General features: G+C 51.9%; 1 protein-coding gene across 1 annotated transcript; it reads right to left on the bottom strand.

Moving 5' to 3' along the window:
• Nucleotides 1–1,602: 1,602 nt before the first annotated feature.
• Nucleotides 1,603–22,828, bottom strand: C4A (complement C4A (Rodgers blood group)). The gene is made up of 41 exons (XM_050788583.1): nucleotides 22,685–22,828; nucleotides 22,355–22,553; nucleotides 21,947–22,148; nucleotides 21,667–21,737; nucleotides 21,500–21,588; nucleotides 21,199–21,281; nucleotides 20,932–21,028; nucleotides 20,688–20,793; nucleotides 20,464–20,596; nucleotides 12,908–13,023; nucleotides 12,629–12,808; nucleotides 12,301–12,483; nucleotides 11,984–12,169; nucleotides 11,672–11,830; nucleotides 11,293–11,419; nucleotides 11,051–11,125; nucleotides 10,592–10,789; nucleotides 10,389–10,500; nucleotides 10,226–10,296; nucleotides 9,854–9,993; nucleotides 9,531–9,740; nucleotides 9,235–9,286; nucleotides 9,044–9,133; nucleotides 8,700–8,909; nucleotides 8,446–8,521; nucleotides 8,132–8,288; nucleotides 7,918–8,034; nucleotides 7,641–7,812; nucleotides 7,180–7,412; nucleotides 6,937–7,104; nucleotides 6,484–6,543; nucleotides 5,361–5,454; nucleotides 5,077–5,263; nucleotides 4,872–4,962; nucleotides 4,702–4,776; nucleotides 3,111–3,213; nucleotides 2,855–2,944; nucleotides 2,672–2,770; nucleotides 2,407–2,490; nucleotides 2,014–2,146; nucleotides 1,603–1,870 (listed from the first exon to the last, which is right to left on the bottom strand). Exons 1-41 carry the CDS (start codon nucleotides 22,747–22,749, stop codon nucleotides 1,729–1,731), a joined length of 5,235 nt encoding a protein of 1,744 aa, XP_050644540.1. The 5' UTR covers nucleotides 22,750–22,828; the 3' UTR covers nucleotides 1,603–1,728.
• Nucleotides 22,829–22,959: the final 131 nt, after the last annotated feature.

Below are 22,959 nucleotides of genomic sequence, written 5' to 3'. Positions count from 1 at the left end.
TCATGGACATTTATTGGTTCCCCAAATTAATACTTTTATAATTTCTTACACCTGTCTTTACTGCAGTCTCTAAACATAAATTGTGAAGATTTCATGGACACTTACCACTTCCCCAATCAATACTCTTGTGATTTCCTATGCCTGTATTTACTTTAATCTCTTAATGCCGTCATCTTCTTCGTAAGCTGAGGAGGATATATGCCGCCTCAGGACCCTGTGATGATTGTGTTAACTGCACAAACTGTTTGTAGAGCATGTGTGTTTGAACAATATGAAATCTGGGCACCTTGAAAAAAGAACAGGATGACACTGACATTCAGGGAACAAGGGAGGTAACCTTAAACTGACTGCCGGTGAGCAGGACGGAACAGAGCCATATTTCTCTTCTTTCAAATGCACATAGGAGATATATCGCTGAATTCTTTTTCTCAGCAAGGAACATCCCTGAGAAAGAGAATGCACCCTGAGAGTAGGTCTATAGATGGCCCCCCTAAGGCGACCACCTTTTATGGTCGAAGCTGAAGGGATGAAATAAGCCTCAGTCTCCTGTAGCAATCCCAGACTTATTTAGGACAAGGAAATTCCCGCCTAATAAATTTTGGTCAGACAGGTTGTCCGCTCTCAAACCCTGCCTCCTGATAAGATGTTATCAATGACAATGCCTGTGGAAACTTCATTAGCAATTTTAATTTTGCCACATCCTGTGGTCCTGTGATCTCGCCCTGACTCTACTTGCTTTGTGATATTTTACTACCTTGTGAAGCACGTGATCTCTGTGACCCACACGCTGTTCGTGCACTCCCGCCCCTTTTGAAATTGCTAATAAAAACTTGCTGGTTTTACGGCTCAGGGAACATCACGGATCCTGCCAACATGTGATGTCTTCCCTGGACACCCAGCTTTAAATTTCTCTCTCTTGTACTCTTTCCCTTTATTTCTCAAACCAGCTGAGACACCTAGGAAATAGAAAAGAACCTACATTAACCATCGGGAGCGGGTTGTCCCGCGAGAGAACAGCAGCTTCCTCAGAGGATTCACAAACAGCACAGTCAGACTTTTGGCTTGTTTGAAACCAGTAACTGGAAGAAGACACTACCGGACCTGAAGATCGCACAACTCCGGGAAAGTCACCTCACGCCACTGATAACAACCAAGCGTCACGAGGCTTTCAATGGCCCGGAACTCAGCCAAAATTCACAGACCTCTGAACCACCAGCAGCATGAGGACAGAGTCGGGGAGGTGTGGCTGGACAACAGCTCATGAGGCAGAAGAGCTGTGTCAGAGGTGTCAGCTGAGCACAAGCCCTGTCTGAGGCCGTGGTGACTGGCGACAGCCAGGCAGTGGAGGGCCTTGGAAGCTGAAGGGTGGCCTTGGCATGGACTCTGGTCCTTGGGGGGCAGGCTCTTGGGTCCCAGTTCTGCTCGGGGTGGTCCTGTGAAGCACTAGACTCCTAGCGGGTGGTCATCAGGGAGGGTCTGACAGAGCTGGACAGCCCAAGGGTCATCAGGGCTCAGAGGGTCTGAGGTTATGTCAAGCTGGCCTGCCCCAGAACTGCAATGCGGAGGGGCACTGCTCTCGGCCCTAGCGACACACACTGACGCTTTGCTGCCAAAAACCTTTAATATGCCCTGGTCCCAGGCTGTGTTCAGGAAAGCTGAGACAGCAGTGCTTCCAGCTTCATGGTTCCCAGGCTCAGGTTCCTCCAGGGGGAGGCGGGAGGGCAGCCCTCACACCTGGCACCCCTGAGTGCCATACTCCTGGAGGAAGTCGTGGAGCTGTGCGCAGGCTGCCCGCTGGCGGGTGCTCCGGCACTGGCGTTCAGAAGGCATTTCCTCGATCCAGCTATTCGAGTCCAGCAGGTACTGGGGGCTGCAGGGGGCAAAGGGGCAGTCAGCAGGGCTCAGGAGGATGGCAGTTGGGAACAGAGAGCACAGGCATCTGGTTTCTGAAGGGCAAGGCCTAGGTGGCGAGGCATGGGGAGCACAAGAGACTGAGGGGATTAGATGACTCACTGTCCCTCGAGGTCATAGGTGGCCCCATCCAGACCCATGATCAAATATTCTCTCCCAGGTTCCAAGCGAAGGCGGCAAGACGCTCGAACCAGGAAGTTGCGCGTCTGATTAACAGTGGCCTTGACATCCTTGGCTGTGGGGATGACGTGCACAAAAGTGGTCAGAGGGAAGAGAAGGTGCAGGGCGAGCCCAGGCCAGCAGCTCTGTGTAGCTCCTCTCATTCCACCTTCGCCACCCCCACGGAGAGGTGCCACTGCCTCCCTATTCATGGCCAAGCCCAGGGCTTCTGACACGCTGAGGGGATTTTCACACTTCCAGATGGTCAGGTCCTCAGCCAGACCTCAGCCTCCCTGTCTCCCCACAGCCCTGCCCGCCTCTCGATTCGCTTCATACTGAAGTGCAGGACTTGGGTGATCTTGGTCTCAAAGAGGCGGAAAGCCGCTCTGCTGTCTTCTCGGAGAACCTTCACCTGGAAGCCTAAGAGGGGGTTAGGAGAAGGGAGAAAGGTGAGTTACTTTCAGCTAAGAGGGTAGGAAGTTGGTGTCAGAGCAAAGAGGCTGCATGCATGACCTGTAAGAGGGGCAGGCTATACCCAGAGAGGCCAAAACAGCCAGTCCCCGAGGGAGGGTCAGGCCAGGGCCTCGGTGGGAAGACTGACCGTACTCCACACGGGGGTAGTAGCAGGCAAACTTCATCCTGTAGCCATCCTCGTCCTGCAGACCCCGCTCCAGGGCGCGACGCTGGCGAGGGCACTTCCCTGAAGTCGGGGGCCCCATCAGACAGTGTGGGGGGTCCCCGGCCATCTCGCCTCCACCGCCCCGCCCCAGGCCCTCAGTCTCACCCTCAGCACACTGGCAGACTTCAGCAGAACACAAGGTGGCCAGGAGTCTGCTCTTACTTGGTGCCCCGTAAAACACAGAACATCTGCGCTCTGGAGAATACAGAGGAGTCAGGGCACGGGTCCCTCTGTTCTGCCTCCTCAGTCCCAGGGAGCCCCAGCACTTTCTGCCCCCCACACTACCCCAGTGTCCACTGTCCCACAGGAGGGCACCTATGCCACAGCTCTCCCGAACTCCAGGGTGCCCCGCGGTGCTCACCCGGGTTGTAGTAGTCGTACAGGGCTGCGCTGGCCGGCTGCACCAGCCCCACGGGAACTTCCTGCACAGCCTCAAAGCCCACGCACTCCCGGGAGGTGGGGACCTGGCCCAGCGTGGGGAGGAGAGATGAGGGACCCACTCCCTGGGCCCTGTAGCCCCCTATACTGGATTTCCTTGGCCTGGTTTTGTTTGGTTCCTGTTGGCCTTCTCTCCAGTGTCCTTCACATTCTGTTACCTTCCTACTCAGAGAACTCTCCAAGCTGCTCCGCAAGGTCTCTGGTGACTTCACTTCCCAGAGGGTGACCTTGCGCCAGTCTTCACTGCCCCAGGCCCTCAGCAGAGTCTTGCATCATGGACATGTTCTCTGTGACACTGTCCCTAAGCTAAGGGTTAGCTTCTGGAACACCCTTGGTTCTGAGCTGGTCATTTCTTACGTTCCCTCCTTCGGAACTTGCTTCCTCAGTGCTCCCCTGTGGGGGCCTCAACCACTCCCTGCCTTCCACTAAACCGCTCCAGGCTGATGATTCTCAAACTGCACTTGCAGCTCCATCTCTGCATTAGGGTTTTGGCAGGACCTGTGAGTTCTCCAAGGCACTCTGCCTGCCCCCAAACCCACTCACCCTCCTGACAGCCTCAACTTTGTCATGGATACAACTGGGTCCTCCTTTATTTGCCATAACCTAACTGCAGGTTCTGTCATCCTGCCTGACCCCCCGACTCAGGTCCCAGGCCTGACCCCTCGTCACGCCCACGCGCGCCCAGTCCACACGGTGCCATGCCAGTGTCTCTCCTGAGCTGGGCTGCCGCGCCGTCAGCTCCCTCTCCGGGAATCTTGCTGGCTGTGTTTTCCATTGTGTTCAGCCCAGATGTGTCAGCCAGGCTTCCCCAGCTGATGGGGGCTGGCCCCTCTGCACACACTGGGTAGGGGTCTCCCTGACCGACAAACAGCTGGCTAATGAAAGCCACCACACCTTTCTCACATTTTCTCCCAGAGGTTACAGTAAATGTTCAAAAAACATTTTGAAGGTCAGGCATGGTGGCTCTGGCCTGTAAACCTGGTACTTTGAAAGGCCTACGCCAGAGGATCGCTTGTGGCCAGGAGTTCAAGTCCAGCCTGGGCGACAGAGCGAGACCCTGTCTTTAATAACTAACTAAATAAAAATGTTTTGAAGGCTATAAGAGGGCTGATAACTATTTTAGTCAAATAAGGCCGTGAAAAGACAAATACAACTGTCATCTATGGCCACCATCACTTTGTAAAAGAAAATATACTTTAATATTAAAAAAAAAAAAATAGGAAGTTCAACAAAAAAACAAAGGCAGCCCCTCAAGCTGAATAAAACCGGCTTTACGAAGCATCCCTCTCAAGCCCCGAGGGTCCCCGCTGACTGGCACCGGCCCCTGCCACCTGCAGGTCTGCCCCTCACTCTGCTGTGTCTCACAGGCTCACATCCTCATCCTTCTCGCTGATGACATCAAGTCCCCAAGAGCACCGGCGGCTGACACAGCTGTCTCCTGAGAAACCTCCTAACGCACACTCAGTACACCCAGTGCCATCGAGTCCCTTCCTGCGTCACCTCTCCCCACTCACCGAGTCAAAATACAGCAGGACGTGGGGCCCCTCGGTCTCAAAGTGACTCACGTAACGGTCAGAGAGGGAGGTCAGCTGTGGAAAAGGGGAGGTGGTCACAGGTCACAGGCCCTGCACATGACAGGGCTCAGCACCGGGGCAGAGGGGGTTGCCCTGGGGTCTGACCACACCTTCTCTAGGTCAGCACGCAGGGCGTGGAATCCACTCAGGAGGGTGATGTCCGCGATGGCCATGCCAGACAGCCCCACCTTGCCGTTCCGCCTGTGGAGAGATGTGACCTGTCATCCAGGTTCTGCCTGCGCGGGCTCCAGAAGCCCAGCCCCAGCCTGGGTCCTGCCCTCCCTCCCCTGGCCCAGGACAGCTCCCGGCGCCCACCAGATGCACACGGTGTAGTGCACCCTGGACTCCTGCTCCTCCACCACCTTGGGCGCCTCCCTCCTGCGGCGGTTCCTCCGACCCTCAAACAGCTGCAGGGGTGTCACGGGCTGCAGAGGGACACCTGGGTCGTCCCTGGCTGGAAACTCATCGTACTCATAGTCCTCATAGTCCTCGTTTGCTTCCACTGCACAGGGAAGCATTGTGAGGAGGGCTGGGATGGCCACCTGGCTCCCTGCACCAGCCCCTGCCAGGCCCCGAGGCCTCCCAACCCCCACACTCACTCGTGTACTCGACGTGGCCTTTGACTGTCACTTCTATCTGCAGGTCCTGGCAGGTCGTGTTCTTCATGTCCAGGACATTGTAGATACGAAGGACCTGGCTCAGCAAGGGGCAGGGAGAGGACGCAGGACATTTGAGGCCACAGACCTCTCTGGTGCCATACCTAAGGGCGTCTCCCCGGGCTACGGGATTTGAGGCCTTCAGCCCCTTTTCATTCCCATCACTGCACAGGCCACACACACGAGTGGCACCAGATTTGCCACAGGCGCCTGGTGAGAGAGAAAGGTAAAGAAGCAGGCCCCTGCCCCCAGAGGCCAACACTCCAGACTGTGCTGGGAAGAGGCTGGACTGAAAGCTCAGGAAAGGCTTCTGGCCAAGGCTTGAAGGAGGAGAAAGAGTTTGTCCTGTGGGCCAAGAAGCAGGGAAGGACGAGAAAGGCACGGGGATCTGTGTAGGCAGGATCTGTCTGGCCCAAGAGGTGGGCAGAGGCCCAGCCATGTGAGCCATGGGCAGGGGGTGTGACTTTTCCCCAAGGCTGATCTGGCTGGGGCTTGTGGAAGGTCAGTGTCACTGCCGTGTGGACAGTGGATCAGACAGGGGAGTTAAAGAGAAGTTCCAGGTAGGGAGAAGGTCGTCTTAGCACAGAATCTCGGATGCAAGCAGCAAGGGCCACAGGCAGCAGGGGAGCAGAGGAGGAGTCACTAGGGACATAAGGACAGGCTTGGGAGAGGGGCCACTAACACGGCCTCTGGAGTAGTGGCCGGGCTCCTGGCTGGCAGGGGTTCCCATCAGCCAGACAAGAGACACACAATGAAGAAGGGCTTTGGGACACGCCTCGTCTGAGGTGCTGTGGGAGTGGGACGAGTGGGGCCCGTGGTTGAGGGAAGAGGCCTGGGCTGAGGAGTGGGATCCGGGGCCATCAGCACTGAGGCAGGTAAAGGAAACAACAGGTACCCAGAGATGGGGAGAGCAAGCAGGGGGAAAAACACCCAGGACGGAAGCACGGGACGCCAACCCTGAGGTGTCTGCCTCCTTCCCCGGACCATGCGCCTCTGCCCACAGGCCTCTCACTTCACACCCGTCTCCTCCGCCAGTGCCCGGCCCTGCCCCTTCCCGGGCCCTCACCTTCAGGGTTCCTTTGCTGTTTCCTCCCACCTTCACATTGATCTTGCTGCCCAAGGAAAACTTTCAGCAACAGGAAAGGGAAGGCGATGTTAGAAGGGCATAAGCAAACCTATTTTTGCGGCTCCAATAACTTGTCTCCTTCCTCAAAACAGCCCCACCTCCTCTCCCCACCTCACATTTCCACAAAGTCTACACCAGCACGTGAATTATCTCACTTTAGCCTTCTAACAACCCTGTAGGGTAAACTCTGCATATGTTACTCTCCAAGTGAGAAAACTGAAGCTCAGAGCTCCAGGTCACACAGGCAGGAAGTCAGTCTTCCCCCAGGGACCCCAGGAAGAAGGGCTGCGGGGATTCCCCGGATGGGAGGGTGGGGACGGCTTCTGACCTGGCCACGAGGCCCAGGTGTCCTGGCTACCCCGCGAGGGAGAGGTTCACCGGGGAGTGGTTCACCTGCAGCTCCTCCTCCAGGCCGCGAATCTGGCGGTTGTTCAGCTGTAGCGCGTGGGACGTGAACCCACTGCGGCCTGTGGAGCTGAGAGTCACATTGAGTCCCCTCTCCTCGGTGGTGTGGGAGGCAATCCAGTAGGCAGACAGGGCATCCAGGGCAATCACCGTGTCCTAGGGAGGTTGGGTCAGGACTCAAGCGCTTGTTCTCAGGACTACCCACCCCCAGAGTCCGGGGGCGGCCCCTACTTGGGTACTGCGGAATCCCCCTTGGAAGCTGCCCTGACGGGTGAGCCAGGCTGCAGTCTGGTCTGCCATCTCCGCTTTGCCCTCGTGAAGCAGGAGGTGCAGCAGGGCGTAGGCTGTGGTTTCAATCCACAGGGCTGGGGCCTGGGGCATGGGGTCGGCTGGGTTGCGAGGAGCCGGCGTGGGCGACACGGCATTGTTCTGAGAACTAGTGACTGAGCCCCAGTACAGGTTATCTGGAAGTGAAGGGAAACCACAAGTAAACAGGAGGGCAGGGAGAAGAGCCTGGTCCCTTGGCCCTTAGTCACTCCCTGCTGGGTTCTCCTGATTCTCCCCCAACACACCCCTGCTTACACCTTCATTCGTCCTCTGAGTCTTCATCCAGCCTCTCCCTCTGGACACACTCAGGGATCCTATGGTCCCCTGGGTCTCAGATTCACTGCCAGGAGCCCCTCGTCCCTCACCTCCAGTCTCCTGGGCCATTGCCATGAGGTTGTTGTGGGCAACACCCCGCAGGTCCCCGGAAGCCTTGGTCAGTGTCAGGGCATAGGCCGTGATGGCAGCTGCGTGGGCACCCAGGAGCCCGGCACTCGCTTTCTCCCCCAAAAATGAGTTTGCCTTTGAGATGGAGGCTTCCTGGAAGAAAACAGGATGAAGGTCTGGGGCCTGGACCCCTGGGTTCCTGCAGAAAAAGGGGGAGAACTGGGGGCCAGCGGAGGGCAGAAACGCCACTGTCCTTACCACTCTCTGCTTCAATTCCTCTGCACCCTCGTCCTGGAAGACGGCCAGCCCATGATGAAGGGCGATGGTCACAAAGGCTGTGAGTGCCACAGTCTCATCACTGCCCACCAAACCCCCCTAGTGAGGGGAGAAAAGAAGATGTCAAACAGGAGGGGGAAGAGGCAAAGAGACTCCTCCTACAGGTGCCCCTCGGGCCACCCCAGCATGCCCGCACCTGCATGTTCCTGTCTAACACTGGACAGGGGTCTTGGAACGAGCCATCAGCCTGTTGCTGGGACAGAAGCCACTTAGACGTCTCCTGCAGTTTCTCAGGCGAGCCTCCTACCTGCTCCTGGGCCAAACTCAGGACCTTCAGCACAAAGGCTGTGAGCCTGGAGGGGAGGAAGGAGGGTTGGGGATAAGGACTTGCTATGGCTACGGCCACGCCCCAGGTGCCTGGTTATTCCCCCTCCCATTGTACCAGCTCTGTCCCGCCCCTGCCCAGGACCTGACGCCCTCAGAGCCCGGGAACCCCTCCCCAAACCTCACCAGGTGCTGCTGTCCCGTGACAACCAAGCCGCATAGGAACCATCCGCCTTCCGAAACTGCTGGATCCGCATGTAGCCTGGGAGAGGAGAGGCGGCCGCTCAGGTGACACTCACCCTTCTGCTGTTTGAACCCAAGGCCATGCTCCCCATCCCCATAAGGGTTCCCTTTCTTTCCCCCTGTAGCCTCCTGGGCTGTCCATCTTCCAGTAACTGTCCTTTCCTGGCCCCCCTCCTGCTTGCCCCCACACCCAGAACCTTTCTGGATCAGATCCACAGCGTGGTCCTTGGTCTCGGGGGGCAGTGCGCTCCACTGCTCTGTCTTGTCCAGGTAGCGGGAAGCAGCCAGTGTCGGAGCCAAGTAGATCATGGTTTGCTCCCCACAGCCTTGAGGAAGCTTCAAGAGGGAGGCCACGCCTCCTGGGGACAAGGCCCCCTCAGAGCCCAAAGTGTCCAATGGATCTGAGGCTACATGGGAGGGAGAGGGTGGACGTCTGAGGCTCTGCGTCAGAGGCTCACGGGGAGTGGGACCAAGCAGGGATCCACAGGTCTCACATGAATCTGAAGGTGGCCACTGGGAAGGGTCTAAAGGGCACTCCCACCTGTAACCCTCACGTAGCTGTTAAAGTCCCCATCAGGGATCGTATTGGGATCAGAGTTGCCAGGAATTTCCAAGGTCCGGCCTCGGTGGTCTGGGGAAATGGGGGAAGTTGGCAGCCTGTCCTGCTGTCCACATCCCCCACCACCTGTACCCACTTAGGAAACCGATGGCTGGAGGTAGAGGGCCACTCACCCAGGGGGTTGAGTTCATAGACCAGCTCCTCTGTATGGATGGCCCCTTCCTTCTGTCTCAGGGAAAACATGGTTGTGGGGTCACACAGGACTACAGCCTGCCCTGCCAGTGCAGACTCCCCCAGGACTTTGAGTTTCAACTCCAGGGACAGAGTTGGATCAGAATTGTGGAAGACGTGAGTAGACCAAGGCATTGATTTGGGTGTTGGGCCCCTGGCCTGGCCAGCAGAGACAGTGCTGAGGGTGGAGGACAAAGCTGGGGGGCCGGGGACTTGTATTCAGGGGTGCTCCATTCACCTCAATCTGCAGAACCTTAGACACGGCATCTCCCACAGGGAAGTCGAAGGACCCTCGAGCCACCACCTTCAGGGACACAGCGGCGGCTGCTGTGGGCACCACAGAGAAGGCGACAGGCCGGGCAGAGCCCGCAGGCACCAGCACCTGCTGGGCCAGCCCTCCGCCCCCAGCCAGGCACAGCCCCTCCACTGGGGACACGTGGACGCTCACCTGAGGGCAGGAAAACGAGGACGGCCAGAGTCCCGGCCCGGTTAGGCTCCCCACCCCTCACTGGACCCTGGCTCCCCCAACCCCTGTATGCTCAGGCTCCCTCGGGACCTCACAGTCAGGTTTCTAGCCAGGTAGTTATAGAGGACAGGCCGCAGCTCCAGCTGCTCAAAGCGGCGGACAGACATGGGCAGGCGGAGGTGCAGGTGGAACTCGCGGAACACCCGCAGCTGGACTGGGGCGGCCACACATAGGCCTGAGGGAAGGGAAGTGTGGGTGGAAGGGCAGAGATCAGAGGGGCCATCAAAGCTTCAGGGCCACAGAAGGGAGGGGCGGGGTGACCCAGCTCTGTCTCAGTCTGCCTCTGCCCTCTGGCCCACGCCAGCTGCACCGGACCCTCTTCCTACACTAAGAGCAAAGGGAACAGGGAGCTGGGGTAGAGGGAAATGGAAGCGGGGTCACCTGAGGCCCAGACAGGGTCACCTCACCTTTGGTTTTGGACAGGCTCAGGCCGTGGATCTCCCACGTGGTCAGAGAGTCGGGGAGCCACAATGTCAATCTGTGTAGGGAAAGGCAGAGAAGCTCCGTCACACCCTGGGCTGGCCCCCACACACAGCGCAGAGACAAGGCTGGGGCGGCAAACACTCTCACATTTGAAAGCGGTCCACTGTTTCCACTTTCCAGAGCCAGTTCTCTGGGAAGAAGCTGCGCACGGGAATGTCATCCTCATCAATCAGGTCCTCCTCCTGCAGGATCTCCAGGGCTGGGGGACCACAGTGGACGGGAGTGAGGAGGGGGCCGTTCTGCCTTTCCAAGCAGCGCCACCTGTGCCCTAGCCCCACCCAGCCCCTCACCTCGTTGGAGGCCCACCTGGCCCCTGGTCCTGTTCTTCTTGCGCAGACTCTCAGCAAATTGGCAGCAGGACAGGAAGGGCTCCCGGCAGTCCGGCTGCTGCACTCGGGCTGCCCGCTGCTCGCAGGAACGCCTCATGGGCAGACGTGTCACCCCATCCTGGCAGCAGCGCTTGGCTGTTGGGGAAGCATACTGACCCACTGCAGGGCCAGGTGGGGGTGAGCACGAGGGGACAAAAGGGACATACACCTCAGCCCCCGCCCAGACCCCTTGAGACCAGCAACATAAGAGAGGCTGGTGGAGAGAGCTGCCCACCTTTCCACTTGCAATCCCGGAATTCGGATCTCTGGCCCCAAATACCACACATTGGTTCAGCAAGGAGGCGAGGGGCAGAGAGGCAGACCCCCAACCTTGATCCCACGTGGAGAGCCCAAGCTGCTGCCTAGGCACCCACAACTCACATTTCTCATTAATCGCCTTTTGGAAGTTTACGTTTCTCTTTCTCCGGGTTGTCTTCTCCTTGGGACAGCCCAGTCCTGGTAGAGGGCAAGGCTGCAGTCCAGCCGTCAGGCACTCGGCCTCCTCCCCTCCCCGCCTTCCCCTGCCTGGCCCTTCCCGCCCGACTCTTCCTACCTGGCTCCCTTGGGCCCTTCCTCCTTCCTTATCTTCCTGCCACCCACTCCCCTTCCTTCTCTGTTCTCACTCTTTCTGGAGAAGGTCCATTGTTCTCCATCAGAAAAGGCCAGGCCCGCTGCCTGGAACACCTGAAGGGCACTGTCCCCACCCCCAGGACCACAGCCGAGATCATAGCTGTTCATAACTTCAAAGACCTGCAAGAAGAGGCAGGAATGCTAGGAGCCAAGCATGGCTGATGGGGCAGGACCGAGCACTTGGCACAGGTGAGAGGGCAGCGCATGGAGGGATAGGAAAGGATACAGAGCGAGAAGATGGAGACCACAGGGACAAGTGGGGAAGAGCCTGGGGGAGCCCCAGTGGGATCCAGGGGCTGCGCCCAGGGCTCAGGACAGCAGGGGGATGAGCCGTGGAGGGGTGGGAGGGCTGGGGAGAGGGTCTGGACAAACCTTGCCCATATTGAGGGGCTTGTGGGACTTGCTGCCTGCAGCATACAGAGCTGTGTCCAAGGCTCCCAGCGCCACCAGGGCTGGGGAGTCAGTTTCTAAGTGGAGCTTCACGGACTCCCCGTTCCGGTATTCCTTGGCACCGTCCACGCTGAGCTCCAGCTGGCAGGGGCCGAAGGTGGGCGTGGTCAGAGAGAGAGAGCTTCCTTCAGTCCCAGTATCGTCACTGCCCCCCAAGCTAAATCCATGCCCTGTTGGCAATCACCCTGTCCTCAACCCCTCAGCACCAGTGTCATCTCGCCTGATCCCAGTCACCTTGCCCTCGCAGGCCCCAGCCTGGACATCCACTCGCAGGGAGTTGGCCACTGGGCGGTCTCCATGGTAGTAGAAGGCCACAAAGTAGAAGGAGGGTGCCAGGTGATGGTCCACAAACACGGAGACCGAGGTCACGGTCCTCTTGGGCTCTCGATTCATGAACACGATCTGCCCTCGGGATAGGATCTGGGCCAAGAAGGGGAGGGACAAGAGTGGTTGCCTCTTCATGGGACAGCCCCAGCCTTGAACCCCCCAGCCCCACACAGAGGGCTCTTCCCTGCACCCCAGTCCTCCTCCACTCCCCAGCTCATGCACACCATGTAGTAGTAATGAGAAAAGGTGGCCCCACTGCCCACGGCTCGCAAGTTCAGGTTCAGAGTGTCCCCAACACGAGGAGGTCGAGAATCCGGCCGCTCAATAGACAGAAACCCGGGGCCTCCTGAAGGTGGGGCTGCCACAGTGAGCCTGGCTATGGCTGGATAGGGGGAGCCTGCAGATACCTGGAGAGAGGGGCAGGTGCAGATAGGGTAGTAGCTCAGAGCCAGGTACCCCACTTTCCCCCCAAATCAAGCCATGGATCCTCGGGACCCCAGCTCACCCTCCTCCCCTTCCCCCACCATCTCCCAGGGGTCCGAGGAGTCCTACCGAGAGCTGCAGCTCTGAGATGGTCTGAGGGATAATGATTGGAATGCTGACTTGGCCGCTGCCATCTGTGTTTTGTTGAATGTTCTGGACTTCAGGAACAGACCCAGGAGAAGACACTGTGGCAGAAACTTTGACAGGAATGCCAGAAGCTGGGGAGCCTGACATCTCACGGACCAAGGCCTAGGCAGGTAAAAGAGGGCAGGCAAAAGAGAGTTGTCAGACCCTGAGCCCTCCTAACTACCACCCCCTCCCTACTCATCCTTCCCCTCTGGAAGAAACCTGCAGCAGGAAGGGGGCCCCAGGCACAAGGTGTCGCTTGGTCTTGCTAAGATCCAAGGAGAAGGGAGATGACACAAAAGACCAGGATGTGAGCTCTGCCTCCTCCATCTCCCCACCTGCAAAACAAAGGACAGAGAGAGGTGGGGGACAGAGCCCAAGAAGAGAGGGACAGGAGGATAAATGGTGAGTGGCTTGAGTGGTTCCCTCCCACAAAACAATGAGCTCCCAGGGCGCAAGCCACCATATTCCTGACTGTGTTGGGAAAAGGACTTGTCGGGTATCTGTATAAACTGGCCATAAGAATATGGGAGAATAAGTTGTGGAAAGCCACAAGAGGCCTCTGAGGAGAAAAGTTTCCTAATTGCCATGCTCAGAGCAAGACCCGCTCTCTTATCTGTAAATACTGTGTTCAAGGAGAAAGACCCTCCTTTGAAGCATTGGAATATGGACAGATGTGCAGGCTCCTAATTAGGCCTGCTGCCACTAGCTGCTCTCTGATGAGTTAAAGATATGCTGTTTGAGCACAAAGGAGATTCATTTAAACTGCTATTGCCATAGATTATGCCTGTGAGGCACTGCTATCTTTTCACTGTTGTGCCCTGAACATCTTCTTCTTAGATCTAAATGATTGTACTCAATAAATAGTGTGGAGACCAGAGCTCTGAGCCTTTTGCAGTCTCCATTTTGCAATTGGCCCCCTGGCCCCTACTCTTTATGAACTCTTAACCTGTCTCTTCTCATTCCTTTGTCACCACTGGACTTCCGGTACCCTATGGGTGGTGTTGAGGCTGGTCCCCAACATTGTGGCGCCCAACGTGGGGTCCAAAAGAATTCAGTGAAGAAACGCTCAAGCGTATAAAACAGAGGACCAACGGACAAAGGACTCCTAAGGACATAAAAGTTTTAACCTCTACAGGTAAGCAGGACAACCAGAGAAAGCTAGGGACACAATGCGAAAAACTGCAAGTAAGTACATCACGTATTTGAGCTTGCTACGGCAGCTCTTGAAGCGTGGTGGGGTAAAAGTTGATACAGAAAATCTTATGGATTTGTTTCATGCTATGGAACAATTTTGCCCTTGGTTCCCGAAACAGAAAATTTTGAAATTAAAAAAGTAAAAAAGAATTGGAAAGGACCTTAAAAGAGCATATAGTGAAGGAAAGGAAATTCCTTTGTCTGTTTAGTCAGTTTGGTCATTGGTGTGTGCAGCACTGTAGCCTTTTCAGAAAGAAAATTAGGCTGAGTCAGAGGAGGAGAGAGAGGAGTTTGATAATCAGAACTCTGAACCACCTCTACCTAGTACTAACAAAAAGGAGAGTCTGAAGGTGATTTATGCCAATTTCCCCAGTCTCCCTAAACCTGCTCAAAAAATTGTTCAGCCCATGGTTCCTCTAAAGGAATGTCCAGAATGGCCACCTCCTCCTCAGCCAAGTGAGTGCACGGGGAGGGAGCCCGAGACTCAGCTCACCAAGACTTAGCTCACCTCTCCCTTTATTGCCCGACCCCACAGTTCATTATGGAGACAGGGCAATTCAGGTCTGCCCTGCAGTTCATTACGGTGAAGGAGCAATTTCCCTTAAAATGGATGACCCAGCGCCCATTTGGGTCGAACAGTGGCCTCTTCCTAAGGAAAAGTTGGGGGTGCTTTATAAAATAGTTAAACTACTTTTAAAAAGGATATATTTCACCCACTTTCTCTCCTTGGAATTCCCCAGTATTTGTAATTAAGAAAAAGTCCGGTAGATGGCCCATGCTGACCGACTTGCCAGCAGTCAACGCTGTAATTGAACCGATGGGAGCTTTACAACCCTGGCTCCCATCCCCCACTATGCTCCCTAAAGACTGGCCACTTGTTATTATAGATTTAAAAGACTGCTTTTTAACAATTCCTTTAGCAGAGGCAGATTTCAAAAAATTTGCCTTTACCATCCCTGCCATTAATAACAAAAAACCTGCATCCAAATATCGTTGGAAAGTTTTGCCCCAGGGTATGTTAAACAGTCCCAAAATTTGTCAAACTTTTGTAGGCAGAACTATCCAGCCTGTTAGAGATCAATTTCCAGATTTGTGCAGCAAAAAATAGAGACCAACTTATTCAATGTTATTCATGTTTGTAAAAAATTACAAATGCTGAATTACTTACAGCACCTGACAAAATTCAAATAACCACTCCTTTTCAGTATTTGAAAATACAAGTACAGGATAGAGCTATGAAGCCTCAAAAGGTTCAAATTAGAAGGGATCCTTTCAAAACCTTAAATAATTTTCAAAAATTATTAGAAGATATTAATTGGATTTGGCCCACTTTAACAATTCCTACTTATGCTATGTCTAATCTTTTCTCAATATTGAGGGGAGATTCCAACTTACACAGTAAAAGAGAACTAACACCCAAGGCCATGAAAGAGTTATGAGTAATTGAAAAAAAAATTCAGCAAGCCCAGGTCTGTAGGATTGTCTCAGACTTGCCTTTACAATTCATTGTGTTCCCTACTTCACACTCCCCAATGGGGGTTATTGTTCAAAATGATGATTTAGTTAAATGGTCCTTTTTGCCACATAATACCATAAAAGCACTTACAGTATACTTAAATCAGATGGCAATTCTAATTGGACAGGCTCATATACGAATTATTAAACTTTGTGGCACTGAGCCCAATAAAATTATAGTTCCAATAAATAAAAATCAGGTTAAACAGGCATTTATTAACTCAGTTACATGACAATTTAACAAAATTTGTTGGATGTATTAATAATCATTATCACAAAAATAACACTTTCCAGTTCTTAAAATTAACTACATGGATTCTTCCAAAAATTACTTGTGATGCCCCTTTGGAAGGAGCCATAGCTGTTTTTACTGGTGGGTCTGGTAGACATGAAAAAGCAACAGTCTGGTGGAGACCACATAATCCAATCACTTGATCTGAATTTACTAACATTCAGAGAACTAAGGTTATTCTGTTTATTTATTTAAAAACTTTTAAAGCCTTAAGTTTGCTCTGGAGCCCACTGTGTGCGCTCTTTTTCTTCAACTTCAGCAATTACTAGACCAAGGTACACATCCTATTTTTATTACACACATTCGAGTCCACACTTCTCTGCCTGGCCCATTGGCTTATGGCAATAATCAAGCAGACCTTCAGGTTATGACATCACTGATTGACCAAGCCACCCAATCACATCAATTTTTCAGCAAAATTGGAGAAACTTATCTAAATAATTTCAACCTACACAGAGGCTGGCTAAACAAATTATCCTACAATGCCCAGATTACCAGCTCACAGTCACATCCCCTCCTCCAACAGGTATTAACACTAAAGAATTTGAACCTAATCAGTTGTGGCAAACAGATGTTAAACACATCCCTAAATTTTAAAAACTAAAATACGTACATATATCAATTGTTACCAATACTCATCTAATTATTACACATTTTAAAAAATAATAATAAAGTTAAAAAAAACTAAAAAAGACAAAAATCAAAAAATAAATAAATAAATAAAAGTAAAAAATTTTTAAAAGTTATAAAAATGTATCTTTAGTAAAAAAATTATAAAACATGAAAAGACAAGCCGGGCGCAGTGGCTCACGCCTGTAATCCTAGCACTTTGGGAGGCCGAGGCAGGCAGATTACAAGGTCAGGAGACCGAGACCATCCTGGCTAACACGGTGAAACCCCGTCTCTACTAAAAACACCAAAAATTATCCAGGCGTGGTGGCAGGCACCTGTAGTCCTAGTTACTCGGGAGGCTGAGGCAGGAGAATTGCGAGAACTCAGGAGGCGGAGCTTGCAGTGAGCGAGATCGTGTCACTGCACTCCGGCCTGGGTGACAGAGCGAGACTCCGTCCCCCCTCCCCCCCAAAAAAAAACCATAAAAAGACATGTTAAAAATTGTCTGTAAAAGTCATAAAAAATTTTATAAAAATTTATACAAAAACGGTTGTATAATTTATATTTTAAAGGTCTAAACAAGTTTTAAAATGATAATTGTAAAAAATTCTGGTGTTAACATGTTTACTAAAGTTAGAAAGGTATCCAGTTTTTCTATAAACTAAACATTAACAAAAACACAAGTTTTTCTTAAAATAGTAACCTGCTCTTTAAAAATTGTAAAGAGTCTCTTAACACAGACACCACCCCTAAAATTTCCAGTACCAGCCTAAAGACTACGTCCTCATCAAAGGATAAAAAAGTTTAAAATTAAAAAAAATTCGAGCCAGCCTAAAAAAGACCCTACAGGAACTACAGCCTCAACAATACGACTTCCACAAACAACACAGGCCCCAGACATTATACTAAAATAAAGAAAGTCTAAGCCAAATAATTTATTCATTTTTAATTCTCTCACTTTGCCTACTACCTATACCTGCTACACTCTATTTAAAGTTCATACCTTAAATCCACCTTTCTTCTGCCCTGCTACTTTAACGAACACCCCCTTCTCAGTTTCTAAGAACTGCTTAGCTGAAATAAATTAACATACCCCAGTGGCATTCCTCATTAATAACATATAGTAAACTAAGATGCCAAGTAACACTACAGGTCACTCTTTAACTAAAAAAAAATGTTACTAATTATACTCATGTTTGTCTTCTGTTATTTACTAATCCTAGAACACCAAGCCAAAATAAAAACAGTGACCTCCTCACCTAACAAACCTGTGGCTACAACTGCCCAAAATTATACCTATTGGGCATATGTCTCATTCCTCCCTTTAATTAGGCCTGTCACATGGTTAAAACCCCCAGTTGAGGTTTATGTTAATAATAGTGTTTGGATGCCTAAGCCTACAAATACTCATGGGCCCTCTCACCCAAAGAAAAAAAATGTTAATAAATGTGTCCATAGGTTATTAGTTTCCCCCTCTTTACATAAGGCCAACTATCGGTTGCCTAAAAGGCTACCGACAACATTGACTAGTTAAAATTCCAGGTCATAATCAAAGACCAGTATCCTATCATTTATTTTCTGGATGGAGCCTGGATCATTCACAGAGTTCAATTCAATTAAAACAGTTTAAGCCCCCAAAAAAGAGGTGCTGACAACCTCAACAATGGACAAGGAATTTTAAAATATTAATTTTTAAAAATTACATATCTGATCACACTATGGTACTACAAAATAATTCCTATGAAATTATCATTATTTGGTCCCCTAAGGGGACCTTTACAGTTAATTGTACCAATCAAAATAATAAATACAAGACAAAACTAAAACAGAAACTATACTATCAAAAAGATAACACTACTTACACTGAAAAATGTGCTCATTTTCCCATAATTTGGATCAATTTTAGTACGGCCAGCCCACATCCTAAAATAATTAATCCAATAATAGGCCCTAAACACTCCAAATTATGAAAGTTAATAATGGCCCAATTTCATATTTAAGTTTAGAAAAAACTATATTATCTTTAAAAAAAGGTTAAAAACTTCAATTTGTGTATCAGTTTTCTTCCAACCAAACGGTGACCATTTGGAGTTGTATCAACCCTCCTTTTCTGTTAATGGTCAAAAATATTGATATTCGACCTAATTCGCAAACTATGACTTGTCAAAACTGTCACCTTTTCACCTGTATTAGTTCCACATTCAGTGTAAAAACATCTGTGTTACTGATAAAAACTAAAAAAGGAGTTTTGATACCGGTTTCCCTCAATAGACCTTAGAAAGCCTCTCCTTCCATTCATATCGTCACAAATATGTTTTTTTAAAAAAAAGTATTTACCAAAACAAAGAGATTTATTTTTACCCTTATAACAGTCATTATGGGCCTTCTTGCAGTCACAGCTACTGCTGTGGCTGCTGGAATTGCTTTACACTCCTCTGTTCAAACTACAAAATATGTAAATAGTTAACAAAAAAAATTCCTCAAAATTGTGGAATTCTCAGACCCAAACAGACCAACAACTTACAAATCAAATAAATGATCTCAGACAGTTTTTTTGTTTTTGTTTTTGTTTTTTCAGATGGAGTCTGGCTCTGTTGCCCAGGCTGGAGTGCAGTGGCCGGATCTCAGCTCACTGCAAGCTCTGCCTCCCAGGTTTACGCCATTCTCCTGCCTCAGCCTCCCGAGTAGCTGGGACTACAGGCGCCCGCCACCTCGCCTGGCTTGTTTTTTGTATTTTTTTAGTAGATACGGGGTTTCACTGTGTTAGCCAGGATAGTCTCGATCTCCTGACCTCGTGATCCGCCCGTCTCGGCCTCCCAAAGTGCTGGGATTACAGGCTTGAGCCACCGCGCCCGGCCTAGACTGTTATTTAAATGGAAGATTGTACGATAAACTTGAAACATCAATTACAAATACAATGTAATTGAAATACTTCTAATTTCTACATAACTCCTCATTTGTATACTACTACTAAACATCATTTAAAAATAGTTAGACATAATCTAAAAGAAAGAAATAAAACTTCAACATTAAATATAACCAAATTTTCAAAAAGCAGGTTTTTAAAGCATCTCAGGCTCATGTAACTCTCCTGCCTGAAACTGACATTCTCACTGGACCTACTGATAGACTTTCAAACGGAAATCCTCTTAAATGGATTAAGACCATTAAAGGATCAACTACTGCAAATTTTACTTCAATGTGTATCTGTTTATACTGTTTACTTTTAGTCTACAGATGCAAAAGATGCTTCTGAAAACAGACCAAATACCACAAATAAGCCATAATAGCAATAGCAGTTTAAAAAATAAAAAGGGGGGGTGCATTTGGGAAAAGGACTTGTGAGGTGCCTGTATAAACTGGCCATAAAAATATAGGACAATAAGTTGTGGAAAGCCACAAGAGGCCTCTCAGGAGAAAAGTCTCCTAATTGCCATCATGTTCCCATGCTCTGAGTGAGACACGCTCTCTTATCTGTAAACACTGTGTTCAAGGAGAAAGACCCTCCTTTGAAGCATTGGAATGTGGACAGAAGTACAGGCTCCTAGTTAAGCCCACGTCCACTAGCTACTCTCCAATAAGTTAAAGACATGCTGTTTGAGCACAAAAGAGATTCATTTAAACCTCTATTGCTATACATTACGCCTATGATGCACTGCCACCCTTTCACTGTTTCGCCCTGAACATCTGCTTCTTAGATCTAAGTGATTGTACTCAATAAATAGTGTGGAGACCAGAGCTCTGGGCCTTTTGCAGCCTCCATTTTGCAACTGGCCCCCTGACCCCCACTCTTTGTGAACTCTTAAACTGTATCTTCTCATTCCTTTGTTACCACCAGACCTCAGGTACCCTACAGGTGGTGTTGAGGCTCGTCCCCAACCTGTCTGTGCATGCTGGGGCCCAGCACAGGACATTGAACAACACATGTCCACTGGAGGAGTGAATGAATAGCAGAACAAGGAAATAAATACACAAACTGAGCCAGGGAAAAGGGCCAAGTCACAGAGACAGAGTGGGAGAGAGACCAGGTCTCCTGGGTGTTTCCTGGTTTTGAGTCTGAGACGAGGTGGGAGAAGTGGCATGGTGTTGGTGCTGGAGGACAGAGGGTTAGCTCAGAGGTCAGAGGCGAGGTCTGGGGTTACAATAAGGGAAAGTCACCCACCTGGAGACTCAATGATGGCTGCAGCAACGTAGAGGCGTAGCCCCAGGAGGTCAGTAATGCCCATATTCAGCTTCCCCAGGGCATCCTGGAACTCTGCCTTTGAGAGGGAAATGTGGCTCTGTCCATTCACCAGCTGGGGCATAGAAAGAAACAGGACATATGATGGTGACTGAGTCTCACCTCCCTTGCCCCTTCCCCTCCCCAGTCCCTATTCTCCTTCCTACCTTGGTCTGACTCTCCAGCCCCCGAAGGAAAGTCTTCTTACTATCCTCATCTAGGAGCCCAAAGCGCACATATGCCACCCCCTGCACTGGCTTCCCATAGATGTACCTGTCGTGACAGAGAGAAGAGGGTGGGCCAAGGGCTGGGGGGAATAATGGCCTGAGGGCGGGGAAGCAGGAGCCCATTCATACTGAGTAGGGAGCAGGACACAGTGCTGGCGGGCAGAGGTGGGGAGGGAGGTATTACCTGGCCTGGATGTCTAACTGGATTTCATCAAGATGGCCTGGCACCGTCAGGATGTAGGGCTTTCCAGGGGTGATCTTCACCTCAAAGTTGGGAAGGACTGACCCAGGGTGAAGGGATAGGCAGGTCAGACTCTAGTTCAAAGAATCCCCTCCACCCAGGGCTGTGGCACCCATCTCTCCCTGCCCTGAGCTGCACCCACTATGTTTCCTCCCACCCTTATTTCCTTCAGGAAAGCAGTTGCCTGTCCCTCCAGTTTCCAGCTCTCACCATATTTCTTCACCTCAAACTGGGTGCTGCTATTGGATTCCAGGCCATCTGAGAATCGGGCTGAGATCTTCCAGGTCCCTGGCCTGAGAATGGACAAGGAAGGGACTCAGCCCATCTGTGCAGTGGGGCACGGAGAGCCAGAGGCCTGCTTCCCTGGGCAGAGGACTGTGGGGGTTAACCAGAGGCTCAGGAGGCTGAGGGCCAGGGCATCCCGGGACGTCCCTCTGTGTGGGAGGTGGAGAGCCTAACAGGAATTGGGGTGGTGTAGCTTGGGGACAGCCCCCACATTGGGAGAGCTCACTCTGAGATGTCTGGGATCACAAAGTCATCCTGGAAGATGGACGAGGGCAGGTACACGTCCTTCTTCCGCACGCGGAGGCCGTGAGAGTTCTGCAAGGGGAGAAGTGGTCACAGGCAGGAGGTCACATCAGTGGCCAGGATCAGGAAGGCCAGAGGTCGGGGACTCACCTCCACCGTGACTGTGATGGTGTCAGTGCTCGGGCGCATCTTTTGATCCAGAGCAAAGACCCGGTACCGAACTGGGAGAGGAGGGGGAGAGAGGTGAGCAGGGATCCATGTGCAAGGGGAGAGTGGGTCCAACTCCACAGAGGGAGTGGGGGACAAATATTTCCTAAGCAGCCCTCCCATGTGGCACTTTCTTTCCGGTTATCTCACTTAGGGGGCACCAAACTCATCCTGACAGGGCTTGGAGGGGGTTCAATGTTGAGGCCCTGGGGCTGAGACTCACCCCGCTGGCCAGGGTTGTAAATGGGCTGGTCCGTCTGCAAAAAGAGGTGCCCCCGGCGAGAGGAGAAGAGCAGGTTGACGCCCTGGATGTTCGTCTTTCTGGACAGAGAGTCCTTTAGCCATGGCGACTGGGCCACCAGCTGGACCTCAGGGCCTCTGAGGAGTTGATGGAGGCCACAGCTCTTCACATCTTTTAAGGGCACCTGTCAGGAGAGGGAGACGGAGCGGGTCACAGAGCAAGAGAGAGCTGGCCAAAAAGGAAAGAGACCAAGGGAGAAACACAGAAGGAGAATGCGAGGCTGGGAAGACAGGAGGAGAGGAGGCCGGTGGGAAGATGAAGACACTTACAGGACAGAGGGGAACAGGGCGGGAGCCCCACAAGCAGCAGGAGGGCGTGGGGTCTAGTTACCTGGAGACTGAGGAGTGCGAAGTCTCTGTCTGAGCTAAGGGTGAAGTCCACCTTTGGGGAGCAGGGGACATTATTATGAGATGGGTTTCGCAGGAACACTGATCCTTTCACTACCTGTCCTCGGGGCACATCCTGGAGCTGCACCCCCACCGATAGGGGGACCCCCAGATGAACCACAGAAGGAGAGAACAAGAGCAACCTGGGGAGAACAGACAGGATCAGCAGTCAGACTTGGCTCTGACCCTCCAACCCTGCTCTCCCTCACTCCTGAATCGGGTCCTGTTGCCAGCCCTGCCCCAATCCAAGCACCCAGCATCCCGCCTCCAGGACCTGGGCTTCTGCAGAGACAAGGTGAAGAAGCTGGATGCCCAGATCAGCCCCCAGAGGAGCCTCATGGCTGGAGGATGCAAGAGGGGTTAGATCCGTCTGTCTGTCTGCTACCTTCTGGCCAAGCTAGGGCTTGGGGCAGAGTTGACTCTGGACCTTGCTCCTCCCCCAGCCCAGCTAAGCTGGGAAACCACGTGACAGCCAAGAACTGCAACTGGCCTCGGGCCCAGTGTTGTGGGGGCGCCCCGGACACCTGGGTCTCCAGGGGAATCTCTGAA

The sequence above is a fragment of the Macaca thibetana genome, chromosome 4, assembly GCF_024542745.1.
Source record: "Macaca thibetana thibetana isolate TM-01 chromosome 4, ASM2454274v1, whole genome shotgun sequence".
In the NCBI taxonomy this organism is placed as follows: domain Eukaryota; kingdom Metazoa; phylum Chordata; class Mammalia; order Primates; family Cercopithecidae; genus Macaca; species Macaca thibetana.
Note: the sequence above shows the minus strand (reverse complement) of the source record. Positions and strands in the feature narration are given on the sequence as shown.

What these genes read in the sequence shown, in the direction of transcription:
- C4A (XM_050788583.1), bottom strand. Translation starts at nt 22,749, where the DNA reads ATGAGGCTCCTCTGGGGGCTGATCTGGGCATCCAGCTTCTTCACCTTG. An exon ending in TCGCACTCCTCAGTCTCCAG is followed by an intron (nt 22,149 to 22,354) that starts GTAACTAGACCC and finishes CTCTCCTGACAG; the next exon opens with GTGCCCTTAAAAGATGTGAA. An exon ending in GGGGATTCCGCAGTACCCAA is followed by an intron (nt 7,105 to 7,179) that starts GTAGGGGCCGCC and finishes CAACCTCCCTAG; the next exon opens with GACACGGTGATTGCCCTGGA.